The 12514-nt window shown below is 47.8% G+C and overlaps 3 protein-coding genes across 3 annotated transcripts; 2 read left to right on the top strand and 1 right to left on the bottom strand.

The window, feature by feature from the left end:
* Positions 1 to 690: 690 nt before the first annotated feature.
* LOC101774377 (cytokinin hydroxylase) lies at positions 691 to 2704 on the bottom strand. Its single transcript, XM_004954886.2, has 2 exons — positions 2142 to 2704; positions 691 to 2014 (listed from the first exon to the last, which is right to left on the bottom strand). The coding sequence occupies exons 1-2, from the start codon at positions 2673 to 2675 to the stop codon at positions 911 to 913; spliced, it is 1638 nt and encodes a 545-aa protein (XP_004954943.2). The 5' UTR covers positions 2676 to 2704; the 3' UTR covers positions 691 to 910.
* Positions 2705 to 3236: 532 nt separating this feature from the next.
* Positions 3237 to 6785, top strand: LOC101768704 (leucine aminopeptidase 2, chloroplastic). The gene is made up of 10 exons (XM_012847331.2): positions 3237 to 3417; positions 3744 to 4155; positions 4261 to 4455; positions 4581 to 4806; positions 4906 to 5032; positions 5115 to 5210; positions 5391 to 5468; positions 5615 to 5675; positions 5823 to 6016; positions 6423 to 6785. The coding sequence occupies exons 1-10, from the start codon at positions 3349 to 3351 to the stop codon at positions 6552 to 6554; spliced, it is 1590 nt and encodes a 529-aa protein (XP_012702785.1). The 5' UTR covers positions 3237 to 3348; the 3' UTR covers positions 6555 to 6785.
* Positions 6786 to 8692: 1907 nt separating this feature from the next.
* LOC101768031 (3-oxoacyl-[acyl-carrier-protein] reductase 4) lies at positions 8693 to 12042 on the top strand. Its single transcript, XM_004952478.3, has 11 exons — positions 8693 to 9036; positions 9595 to 9737; positions 9952 to 10005; positions 10449 to 10529; positions 10624 to 10669; positions 10752 to 10846; positions 10923 to 10955; positions 11058 to 11192; positions 11283 to 11376; positions 11556 to 11638; positions 11735 to 12042. The coding sequence occupies exons 1-11, from the start codon at positions 8904 to 8906 to the stop codon at positions 11765 to 11767; spliced, it is 930 nt and encodes a 309-aa protein (XP_004952535.1). The 5' UTR covers positions 8693 to 8903; the 3' UTR covers positions 11768 to 12042.
* Positions 12043 to 12514: the final 472 nt, after the last annotated feature.

Raw genomic sequence — 12514 nt, 5'->3', positions numbered from 1 at the left:
CCCTTTGAACGAATAATATCCATACCACTTTCATCCCTACCAAAGAGGCACACTAAAAAGAATAGAACATAATCTACAATACTTATAGACATCAAAATTCAAGTGTACATGGCAAATCGTGATACCTTGAAATTCCATTTTTGCTTTGGGTTAGGGTTTACAATAGCTATAGCAAAGTTATACTCCCTTTGGTACAAATTATAGGTTGTTCTTGGGCATTGTCGTTTTAGCAATTTTTTCTTTAAATAAACAAATCCTGTATGGGGGGTTGGGGTAGGGGGTTGTGTTAACCCCATCATTTGAGTGAAGTGTAGATAGAAATACCTAATATTGAGTGAAGATAAAGAAATCTAGTTGTTCATACGAGTCAAACTTTTAATACTTTGACCTTGGGTATAATTTTTTAACAAAGATTTATAGTATAAGATAAATGTTACTAAATTTGAAAAGAACTTTCAATATACTCAATTATGATGATTGAAAACATCATATTTTTATATATAGAAACTATTGGCCAATGTTTCACTAAGTAGATCATGCCAATATCCTAAATGACATGTATTTTGAATCGTAGGGATAGCATATATATAACTATTTCTAGTTATTTTACAAAAACTATTTCCTTCTACTTTTCTTTCTTAATAATTCCACAAAATACATCAAAGTAGGACAAAAATAATTGGCTCATACACACCATCATATAGTCTCATATTTATTTGCATGCAGTCTTGATAGGTTTATCACCTTGATGCAACCGGTCAGACGAAAATTTAGATCAAGGTAATGTATTATCACCTTACATTTTAAGGTAATAACTTTGCAATACAACGATAAGTAAGAAAAACGGGATATAGGCTCAAGGTCCATCAAAGGCATCTAATTTCATGGAGCGATGGAGCACACATTTAGGCTAGAGCGGCGTGAGGCGGAGCTGGATGCCGGCAGAGGGCCTGAGCGAGAGCATGAACCTGGGCGCGTGCCGGTACTCGGGCGCCAGCGACACCTGGAAGCGGCGCAGCAGCATGGCCAGCACCACCCTGTACTCCATGGCCGTGAAGTTGCGGCCCACGCAGATGCGCCCGCCGAAGCCGAAGGGCAGGAACCCCATGCGGTGCCGGCACCCGCCTTGCACGGGGTCCCGCGCGAACCGCTCGGGCCGGAACTCGTGTGCGTCGTCGCCCCACAGCGCCGCGTCACGGTGCATCGCCACCACGTCCACCCACATGTTGGTGCCCCGCGGGATAACGACGGCGCCGCCGCCCAGCGGCTTGTCCTCCGCCGCCGCCGCCACGACGACGTCCTCCAGCGCCTGCCGCTGCATGTTGGGCGCCGGCGGGTACAGCCGCAGCACCTCGCTCATCACCCAGCCCATCTTCGTCAGCCGCCCGAGAGCAGCGGCGTCCAGCGCCCGCTCGTCGTCCACCTCCCGCGCCACCTCCTCCCGCAGCGCCGCCTGCCACTCCGGGTGCGCCGCCAGCATCAGCAGCGTCCACGACAGAGCCAGCCCCGTCGTCTCGTGCCCGCCGAAGAAGAAGGTCTTGCACTCGTCCACCAGCTCCCGCGTTGTCAGCCGCCGCTCCTCCGCGCCGGCGCTCGACTCGCTCACGTCGCCGGCGCCGGCCCCGGTCAGCAGCAGCGACAGCAGGTCCTTCCTGCTTCTGCCAGCCCCCTGCTGCCGCCGGCGCGCGTCGATGATCGCCATGAGCAGCGCGTCGATCTCCCGCCCGAGAATGCGCGCCACGTACGTCTTGCGCGCGTGCAGCAGCCGCGCCAGCGGCACGCCCACCAGGCGGTTGGACTGGAACAGCGTCGCCTGCAAGGCCTGCAGCTTGCGGAACACCGCCGCTCCGGCCTCGTCGTCGTCGGAGACGCCGAAGCTGGCCTTGGCTATGATCTCGGCCGCGTTCCGGACCACGTCCTTCTCCACGTCGACGACGCTCTGGCCGGCCGCCACCGCGTCGCTCCACCGCGCGAGCATCTTGGCGGTGGTCTCCTGCATCAGCCCGACCATATCCTGCAATCAACGCAAACCCAATAAGATTCAGTGCGTGCCCACCCAACTAACCCAACAAGAAGAAACCTGCAGAATAATATCCAATTCATCAGAAGCAGAAAGGAAAGTCAAGACGTATGTATAGTACGCTGAGGTTTGTTGCAGAGAATGCCGGCGCGATGATGTTCCGGTGGCGTGCCCACTCTTCGCCGTCGGCCATGACGAGCCCCAAGCCGAACAAGGGCATCCGGTCGCGGCGGAAGACTTCCGCCTTCCCCCAGCGCCTGCCGAGCGCGCCGGCGGTGGCGGTCTTGAGGAACTCCGGGTCAGCCACGTACAGGAAGGGCTCTGTGCCCAGCCAGTAGACGAAGACCTTGCCGAAGGCCTGGCGCCAGCGCGCGAAGTAGGGGAACACGGCGGCGTGGATGTTGGAGGAGCGCAGCACCAGCACGCTGCTGGTGCTCTTGCCGTCGGTGGCTGCCAGCGTGGCCGTGATCTCGCGCAGGTTTCCCAAAGGGAAGGAGGGCCTGGGCCCGTCGAAGCCGGCCTGGCGGAGGCGGCGCCTGGTGGCCGCCGGCGAGAGCCAGGCGGTGTAGATGAAGGAGCAGAGCAGGAGGGCAAGCGCGGCCATGGCGCCGCCGCATGCCAGCTGATTGCCGGCGGTCGCTGCCTCCAAATGCATTTTATTTTGTGCAAGGAGGAGCGAGGAACGCTGACTCCTAGTGGTTTTATGTACGGCAATAGGCCACGCATGGCTCATCAAGTCACAAGTCATCATGCAGATGCGAGAGGGATCGATGGGTGGTGCGCTGTGCACGTGGTCTGCGCGGTAGATGGGGACGCGGGCGAATTGAGCTGGCCAAAGCGAGGCCGGTCAAACCTCAACATCGTTCATATTCCATTCCGTTCCATGGCCCTTATTTCATTTCATTTTCCCTCGACGACTTCTCACTTCTATGCTACTACTTCAGTCTGACGCAATCGGTAGTTGCCGTTCGTTGAAGAAACTACTGTAAACAACACACCGTTTTTTTTCTTGGAAAAACTTGTAAAGAACGTACGCACTCGTAGCTCGGTTCTGAGGTCTGCAACGGAAACTTTACCATCGTTGCGGGCCCCCGACGTTGAACGGATTTGCCCGCCCGACGGAAACGGATTTGCCATGCCTCCCGCGCCAATTTTTTTTTCCTAAACCGAAGAAATTGAAGGCCTCGCCCCCGTCTTGTAGCGAGTGGAAGTCCACACTGAGCACCAGCAGGAACGGTTCGTCGTCTTCGCCGCCCCTACTAAGCCGGAGTGCACGCCCCCTGACACGATCCGACACACGCGCCCTCTCCTGCCCGCTCGCTCCGACGATGGGTGACGCCACCGCTGCCGCACCCGCCCTCGGCCTCACCAGGCCCAACGCCGTCGACCCTCCTCAGGTGCGCCTGCTTCTTCTGTGATGACAGAGGACCCGCTTGTTCATTCCTGTGATCTAACGCTTTGAATTCCCCGCGGATTCCATTCGAGATTCGGTCGGCTGCTTAATTCAGCACACACCACCGTGCTGCTGTGTGCTGTCCAGCAGTAATAGTAGTTGTAACAAAAGTTGAATTGATCGGGGGTTACCTGCTTGCTGTTGGAACGTTAATCAGTGAACTGCTCGGCTAGATCGAGGAGGTCATTTTTTTTTCTACCGAATTGCTTCCTGCGAATTCAGTAAGCTCAACCTGCGGCCTCCTCTTGTTCTTGCGTTCTTGTATTGTAGGTTTCTTTCACCGCTAAGGACATCGAATTCTCCGACTGGAACGGTGACATGCTCGCCGTTGCGGTCACCGAGAAGGATCTGCAGTCCAGAGCCCCAGACTCCAAGTTCGAGAACGCCGTGCTGAAGAGGCTCGACGGGGAGCTCGGCGGCCTCCTGTCGGCCGCTGCGGCGGAGGAGGATTTCACCGGCAACCCCGGCCAGTCGGTGGTGCTCCGCGTCCAGGGGCACGGGTTCAAGAGGGTGGCTCTGATCGGCTTTGTCGCCCGCAACGCCGGTTGCCTGCAGGGCCTCGGTGAGTCCGTCGCGTCCGTCGCCAAGGCCGCCCATGCTACCAGCGCCGCCATCGTTCTTGCCTCGCCCTGTGTGATCCAGGAAGAGCTCAAGCTGAATGCCGCTGCAGCGATCGCTTCAGGTACTTTGATCAGTGCTCCAGGAATGTAATGATGGACATGGAATGTACTAGCTTGATGCTGCTGGAAGTGGAATTAATTTCTCTGCCTGTTTGAGCTGGATGCAGGAACTGTGCTGGGATTGCACGAAGACAGCAGATTCAAGTCTGAATGCAAGAAGGTGCTTCTGAAACAAGTAGACCTCATTGGACTCGGCACTGGTCCGGAGGTGGATCAGAAACTGAAGCATGCTAATCATGTTTCCTCGGGTGTCACACTTGGAAGGGACCTTGTGAACTCTCCTGCCAATGTCCTTACCCCTGGTCAGTACAGTACCTGGCCATGATTTCCAGCTTAACATTGAGCAAGGGTCGGTCGTCCGTCCTCTGTGGTGATATTTACTTGCTTTTCAGAGTCCTCATTTGTCCTTATTCCTTAACCATTTCAGCTGCTCTCGCCCAAGAGGCGTTGAAGATCGCCTCGACATACAGCGATGTACTCACGGCTACAATTTTAGATGCGGAGAAATGCAGGGAGTTGAGGATGGGCGCCTACTTGGCGGTTGCCGCAGCAGCTGCAAACCCTCCTCGCTTCATCCACCTATGTTACAAACCCACCGGTGGTAACGTCAAGAGAAAGCTGGCTATTGTTGGGAAAGGTCTAACTTTTGACAGGTTTGTAGCACTACTTTCAACAGTGGATTGTTGTAATGCATGATGACAGATTCCTTCGAAATTTAGTGCTTCTCATACATGATCCACCTGTGGCTCCAGTGGTGGCTACAACATTAAGGCCGTACCAGTCGCCAGAATTGAGCTTATGAAATGGGACATGGGAGGCTCTGCTGCTGTGTTTGGTGCAGCAAAAGCCTTGGGACAGATCAAGCCTCTTGGAGTAGAGGTCCTTCAAATTCAATTGCACTAATATGATTAACCTCTATGTTTTTGGCGTGTTTGCTAAAGATTTCAATCCCTTCTGACAGGTCCATTTTATAGCTGCGGCCTGTGAAAATATGATTAGTGGCACAGGAATGAGACCCGGTGACATCGTGACTGCTTCTAACGGGAAGACAATCGAGGTATATATGTTTCCTGTAATGTGTTTCAAATTAAAATATCAGAATTCACATGATCCAAGAGAATAATATGACAGTGATAGCGATTGTTCGGAAGATGATACCAAGTTTCTATGGTCCATTGATCTTTTTTTCCTGGTTTGTAGCATTTGTCTTGAAATGTAAATATACATTGTTCTTTAGGTAGACAACACTGATGCAGAGGGAAGGCTTACACTTGCTGACGCTTTGGTCTATGCTTGTAATCAAGGTGTTGACAAGGTAATGAGTTGTTTTTGTGCCCATGACATGGTGTGTTTAATTTGTATAGTTATCATTTGGGTTTTCTTCTATGAATCATGCCTGTTGCTATATGTGTGTGTTCTGTGTCATTGTAATCCTGACTCATTGCAAACACATTATTGCAGATTATTGACCTGGCAACACTAACTGGTGCCATGCGTGTTGCACTTGGGCCTAGCATTGCTGGTAAACTAATCTTGACCATGCATGTGTTCTTCTCCGCCAAATATAAGTCAATATATGTCCACAATAATGCGATATTAGACTGACCTTTTTGCTGTCTTGCATACGCTAGACAAGGGAAATTAACAGCTTCCACACACACACACACAGGGATTTTCACACCAAACGATGAGCTAGCCGAGGAATTTGTGGCCGCCTCTGAGGTCTCTGGGGAGAAGTTCTGGAGGCTGCCGATGGAAGAGAGCTACTGGGAGGACATGAAGTCCAGCATCGCTGATATGCTCAACACCGGCCCTATGCAGCCCAAGGGCGGTGCTATCACCGCCGCATTGTTCCTCAAACAGGTACAGCGACACATTGCTACTTATGGTTTAATTGCACGAACACGTACTACCTTGAATGGAATTTCAGCGCTGCTGAATGTTGGTTTAGAGCAATACTGATGATCGGACACTTAAAGAAACGGACAGAGCCTTCAAGGTGCTTTATTTCTCAAAAATACGATCCCTTTGCACAGTGAGGGTGGAACCCCTTTTATAAGGAGGTCGACCGTCAATTTACATTCCACAAATACCCTTACTCAACCACTACATTTATACGAAAATATGTTGTTCTTCATATAATTTTAGTTATTCAGTTTACTTGAGTTCTACAGGGTGACGATATTCTTTGTTCTAGCTAGGCTCACTCTGACATTAAAATTTCAGAGCAGCCAATTAGTGATGCGCATCTATTTTCTGGTTGTTGCAGTTTGTTGATGAGAAAGTCCAGTGGATGCACATCGACATAGCCGGGACAGTGTGGAGTCACAAGAAGCAGGCGGCTACGGGGTTCGGAGTTGCCACCTTGGTGGAGTGGGTTCTCAAGAACTCATCATCCTGAAGCAAATTCTCCGGTGCTCTACATTGGAGTGGATGAATCAATCGAAAGGAATAGGGTGGTGTAATTGCAAGCTGTAGGCCAAATGGGATATGATACTGCAAAAAAAAAGAATAAGCAAAGACTTAACATTATTAATGCTGTAACATGCAAGTGGCATGTGTAAATTTGTCAAACATGTACTTATTATCTTATAACTAAGTTTCATAAATATTATAAGACTATCTACAGATAGACACCAAACTATTTAGCTTGAGGCGATGACTGGGATTTTGTTTTCAATTTTTTTTCCTAGTCTCAACAAAAACACTAAATTCGTGAATTTTCACAAGATATTTGGATTAAAAAAGTTAAAAGTGTATATATCTTTCAATGAACAGACCGGATTTCAGGCAAACAATATAAATCATCACCGGAATGATAGGAACGAGTAATTTCGATCATAGCCGAAAAGATAGAAATTTTCACGAAGTTTGTGAAATTTCAATCTAACTTTTAAACATTATGAGTGTTTACTTGCCTACGATCTCGAGTTATATAACTATATTGTTTAGTGGTACTTGTTTGTTTGACATGTACCTTTTTAATGATTGGACTTAGGCTCATTTGATAAGTGGATAATTGAGTTTGAGTTACCAATAAATTTGAGATGTGGTAAGCGACGCATTCGTCATTTGTCGACAGTGGTCATTATGGAAAGATTATTATAACTTTTGTTGGAAGTTTTGTCTTTGATATTAGAGGCGACTTCACCATTCTTAGAATTCGTAACAGAAATCTTCCTTCGATATTCATGTGCAAATATATGAGTGCTCATGTAAGTAATGTGTTTCTAAGAAATAAGACAATTTTTTTAAAAAAATATTTTAAAGTTTCTTAACAATATTATGAAAAAACACCAAAAATGCTCCTATCGTCGCGCTTCCGTGACCTCTCCCATCGTCGGCCGCCATGGACGTACCGCAAGCGTCCCCACCGTCACTGACACCGCAGCATGCGCCACAGACATCCCTATCACGCCCACTGCATGCAACAACCCCACGCACGCCGCGGGCATCCTCCTGGCGAGCGCCACGAGTTGCAGCCGCTGCCTTGTTGAAGGTGGCCACCTCCACGTGCCACCCGACTCGTTGAAGCCCTTCCACAAACACCTCACCTCGAGCCATCACCTTACCTCCTGGCACCATGTCGTTACCGCCGTAGATCTGCACGCCTCCGTGCCGCCTCTTGCCCGCGCCGCTGGCTATGGGCCACCTCATCACCTAGCGCCACTGCATGATCTCCTTCACACCCTCTCATGCCCATCGCTTGGGCACCTGCTTGCTCCACACTCCACCAAGCGGGGGCTGCTCCAGGCGCACCAAGCTGCTACCATCGCGGAGGGCCAAGTTGGCCAGATTCGAACGCCGGCACGCCGGATCCGTCCTCCCCCAATGTGGATCTGGCCCGCCACACCGCTAGCTACTCCATCCACTAATAGTCGCAAGCACGGGAGAGAGGGGAATGCTCTTCCTCACGAGGCCTAACAGCGAAGGGCCCCGTCGCGCTGTCCTCGCGGCTGCACGGGCTTTCGACGACGGTGAGGGGAAGGAGGGTGCAAGGTGGGTGGGTGGCGGCGCAGTAGGCTCACCACCCGTGTCGCCTGAAAGCAACGCGGGAGCCTGATAGAATAGATACGACAAGTGCAAAGCAATACACTTGAATATTAGTCCACATTCTGAGTTCCTCGTAAAAAAACTATCATGCACTGATTGGATCCGGTTCTGTTTTCTTTTAATATAATCAACTTATTTCTCTGACTAAAAATATTAAATTATGTGTACTTACATACCACTATACAGTAGATATTTGCAGGTTATAATAGCCGTGGTAATCTGTTTTGCCCCCATTTTTTTACTTTGTTTATGTGCAAGGGACGCTCGGAAAGATGTCGAATAAACAAATTGTTATTATTATGTGTGTTTTATGAATATAAAATATATGTTCAATGATTTTTTTGTTAAAACACGTGCGTGCCACGTGCACTTTACTGGTAAACAATAAATAGAAACTTCTTATCACGTACGACAATATTATGACAGAACTCCACCATGCAAATAGGAGAATTTTCTGCATCTTGTAGGCAATCGCTCTCTTTTTTGCCCTGAGAATCTGTATCCTCCATCCATCCTCGTCGCCTCCGCCCGAAGCCATCCATCGCCCCGGTCGCCGTCGGAGCTTCCAAAGCGAACTACACGCAGGCACACCAAACCTGCCAAACCCCAACGCCATCCTCTAAAAACGGCTATCTCACTGGCGCCCCGCCTCCTCTCCATCCGCACCGTCGCCTCCCCCCTCCGACTCCGATCCCTCATGGCCTCCGCCGCGGCCGCGGCGCTCGCCTCCCCCGCGGCCCTCTCCCCGTCGCCGGCGCGCCGGGGCCTCGTCAGCTTCGCCGCCCCCGCGCTCCGGTCCGGCCCCAGCACCCGCGCAGTCGCGCTCTCCGGTACGGCTTGCTGACCACACCTGTGCTCTGTGGCGTGGTGCTAGTAACATATGCTTCGATAGTTGGATTTGGTGCGGTTTTAGGTTCTCGTTCTAAAGGTTGCGGCCAATTAATATCGAAATGCTAGCGATCCAGTTTTACTTAAGGTGCTGTATTGGAAATTTGGGTGGGCGATTGATGCTTATCTGAACCCTGTGGTGGGAACCCGTGCTTCCCAGGCAATTGCAATTTGCCGAAAATAGGCTGCGCGCATGCGCAGAAATTGTGTGGTTTTATGTTTACTGTCTTGTCAACTTTTCAACTGCTGGAAAAACTAATCTCTAATCCTCGGTCTGGAAAGGTTGGGGCGTGGTTGTGGCCATTTTTTGTTTTCATTGCTAAAGAGCTTGGTTTTTGAGCTTGTCACTAGTTGTTAGTTGCAAAGTTGCTTACCACTAGGTCTATCTCTGATTCTTAAAGAAAACTGTAGTTTGACCACAACACCATTTTAACTCCTTTTGTGAGCCAACAAAATAATTGTTACATTCTTTTGTTTTACTAAGTAAATGGTATTTGCAGGTGTAAGAACTCATGTTGCGGCTGTTGAGCAAGCTGCTGTACAAGATGCTACAAAGTTGGAAGCTCCTGTCGTTATTGTTACTGGTGCTTCAAGGGGAATCGGAAAAGCCACTGCATTAGCTCTTGGAAAAGCAGGTTGCAAGGTTAGCAGTTTAAGTAATCTGCTCATACATCTATAGAAATTCTATCAAATGCATATGGTGCTTCTCTTAGTAAACTTTATATAAGTAGACTAAGCTCATCTGATTCCACAATTGCCAGTTTGCAACTGCAAGGGCAGGCTGCAAGATTATCAATATGAATTCATTTTGCATTATGGATAAAAAGTTTAATTTTCGGAGTTATACAAAAACGCAGGTCTTGGTGAACTATGCCCGATCTTCAAAGGAGGCTGAAGAAGTCTCCAAAGAGGTAAGCTCAATGGCAAGTGGCCTCGTACATAAATACTTTTTACCTGAGAAGACAATAATAAAATGGGAAAACAGATTGAAAGAGCAATAACGTGAATACGTGATGCTGTGCTTAAGTTAAATTTTGTCAGGCTACCATCTAAATTAACCATATATTGTGATTGATAAAAATCATATTTCTTGCTAAGTTTCTTCTGAACCACTCGAAGTTGGTGGATTCTGATTGAAGTTTACTTGTTCATACGGAAGTACCTTTTGTATTTTTCTCTGAGCATATCAGTAAAAGCTTTTCACCAAGAAAAAAAAATCATCCGATATATGAGTGTCGATTATATTTTTCACCAAGAAAAAAAATCATCCCATATTTTGCCTTTGTTGTTCATGTCTTGTCTTATTCTGTTGGAACTGTATCCAAGCAGATACTTATATTCCTCTATTTTACAGATTGAAGCATCTGGAGGCCAGGCCATTACCTTTGGAGGAGATGTTTCCAAAGAAGCTGACGTTGAAACTATGATAAAAACAGTAAGTTGAGTTAACTTATGAGTAACCAATTTGCTAATTTTTACTTCAGTTCTCCTTTTCAATTCTGACAGAGATGCATGTGTAAATCTTCCAGGCAGTTGACACATGGGGAACTATTGATGTACTGGTAAATAATGCAGGTACTGACGAATGCTTTTTACCTTTTTGTAACTGTTCCAATTTGTTTCACTTCCAACAATTTGAATACAAAACTTATTCCAGGAATCACAAGGGACACATTGTTGATGAGAATGAAGAAATCACAGTGGCAAGATGTAATTGATCTGAATCTTACAGGCGTTTTCCTTTGCACGCAGGTACTTAGCCCCCTTCTCTCCCCATTTTGCTACCACAATTATTTTGTCCAGTCTCATTGCAACATATTCTTTGCAGGCTGCAACAAAAGTAATGATGAAGAAAAAGAAGGTATGATATGTTCTTCATCAAATTGATATGCCCTTTCTGTTTTCCGCTATTAATGCATATATTTTACTTATACCAGCCTCTCATTTTCACACCACAATACAGGGAAGAATTATTAACATAGCATCAGTTGTTGGTCTAACTGGTAATGCTGGACAAGCTAATTACGCTGCTGCAAAGGCTGGAGTCATTGGGTTCACAAAAACAGTTGCTAGGGAATATGCTAGCAGAAATATTAATGTGAGCATGTCTTTTGATTCATCAACTCAAAGCTTTAATTCAGTTTTCCAGTTGCTGAAATATTTCTGTTTTCTGGACATTTCTGTTCAGGCGAATGTTATTGCTCCTGGATTTATTGCATCAGATATGACTGCCGAACTTGGAGAAGAGCTTGAGAAGAAAATTCTGTCAAATATTCCCTTAGGTATGCAGTTACTTTGGCACTGGTATCCTCAGCTGCAACCAAATATTCTTAATTGCCTAATTTAAATGTGGATGAGTTGGATAGCATTTTTGTGAATGTTGGAAATAGATTGAGATATTGCCTCTTTATATCACTATCCTGGCACTAAGCCACTAATGACTGCACAAAAAAAAATTCAGGGCGATATGGGCGGCCAGAGGATGTAGCAGGTCTGGTGGAATTCTTAGCCCTCAGCCCTGCTGCAAGCTACATCACTGGACAGGTCTGGTTGCAGTTAGTGTGCATGTTTTATTTTCTTGGTTCTTTGAACTTTGAATTCTTCTTACCGAACTCCTTTGCCCTGTTGTGTCATGTGCAGGTCCTTACCATTGATGGAGGGATGGTAATGTAAGGCTTTGGCAAACTCTCACTCGGGCTTCAAATTTCCCCCTTTTGTCCTATTATTTGTCCTAAAAAGACTGTAATTCACAGTTTTTAGGTGTCCCTTTTTTAAGGGACGATTTGTTTTTTGTGCAGTGATTTCTAGTGTCTAGTTTATAGGGAGAGTGGGAACAATAGGTAGAAATGTAAGGAATTTGCAGGCATATATTTCACTTCCTTTGTGAGCGATTACTTCCAGACATGTTTTGGTCCATGTCCATCTGATATGAGCATGCTCCTCGTTCATACCTAGAAGAGCTCAGCTCGGTCGTCTTTTGCCCTGCCCTTACCTATTCAGTTTCTGCATCCTGAAATATACCCGTGTTTAGTTTTCTATTCAGTCTGTTAGCCTGATGAGATTGAAATTTGAATCCGTGCAAGAACGGGGTTGGATCTGAACAAAGAACGTGGGCTCGGCAAATTTCTTTGGACCAGGAAGTATGAGATGCGCGTCTACCTGTCTACCGCTCCCAAGGAAGCGCTGGAGTCTAGCATACGCCCTGGGCAGCTGGCGCTCTCCAGCTCCGGCAGGCCCCGGGGGACAAGGTGCTGGAGGGGGACGGTAGCATGGGATGATCTGCATTGGGATCATAGATGTGAAATCTTGCTGTTACTCGACCGCACATCTACATCTACTGGTGCTTCAAGGATCAAGAACACGGTCCAGTTTCTTGCTGGAGTATTGGTTTTAGCCTACAAATAGGACGCAGGATTAGCT

Source organism: Setaria italica, chromosome I (assembly GCF_000263155.2).
Source record: "Setaria italica strain Yugu1 chromosome I, Setaria_italica_v2.0, whole genome shotgun sequence".
NCBI lineage: Eukaryota > Viridiplantae > Streptophyta > Magnoliopsida > Poales > Poaceae > Setaria > Setaria italica.
This window is presented reverse-complemented; position numbering and strand designations above follow the sequence as displayed.

What these genes read in the sequence shown, in the direction of transcription:
- LOC101768704 (XM_012847331.2), top strand. Translation starts at nt 3,349, where the DNA reads ATGGGTGACGCCACCGCTGCCGCACCCGCCCTCGGCCTCACCAGGCCC. An exon ending in AAAGGTCTAACTTTTGACAG is followed by an intron (nt 4,807 to 4,905) that starts GTTTGTAGCACT and finishes CTGTGGCTCCAG; the next exon opens with TGGTGGCTACAACATTAAGG. An exon ending in CTAACGGGAAGACAATCGAG is followed by an intron (nt 5,211 to 5,390) that starts GTATATATGTTT and finishes ATTGTTCTTTAG; the next exon opens with GTAGACAACACTGATGCAGA.
- LOC101774377 (XM_004954886.2), bottom strand. Translation starts at nt 2,675, where the DNA reads ATGCATTTGGAGGCAGCGACCGCCGGCAATCAGCTGGCATGCGGCGGC. An exon ending in TCTCTGCAACAAACCTCAGC is followed by an intron (nt 2,015 to 2,141) that starts GTACTATACATA and finishes CGTTGATTGCAG; the next exon opens with GATATGGTCGGGCTGATGCA.
- LOC101768031 (XM_004952478.3), top strand. Translation starts at nt 8,904, where the DNA reads ATGGCCTCCGCCGCGGCCGCGGCGCTCGCCTCCCCCGCGGCCCTCTCC. An exon ending in GCGTTTTCCTTTGCACGCAG is followed by an intron (nt 10,847 to 10,922) that starts GTACTTAGCCCC and finishes TATTCTTTGCAG; the next exon opens with GCTGCAACAAAAGTAATGAT. An exon ending in TAATGATGAAGAAAAAGAAG is followed by an intron (nt 10,956 to 11,057) that starts GTATGATATGTT and finishes ACCACAATACAG; the next exon opens with GGAAGAATTATTAACATAGC.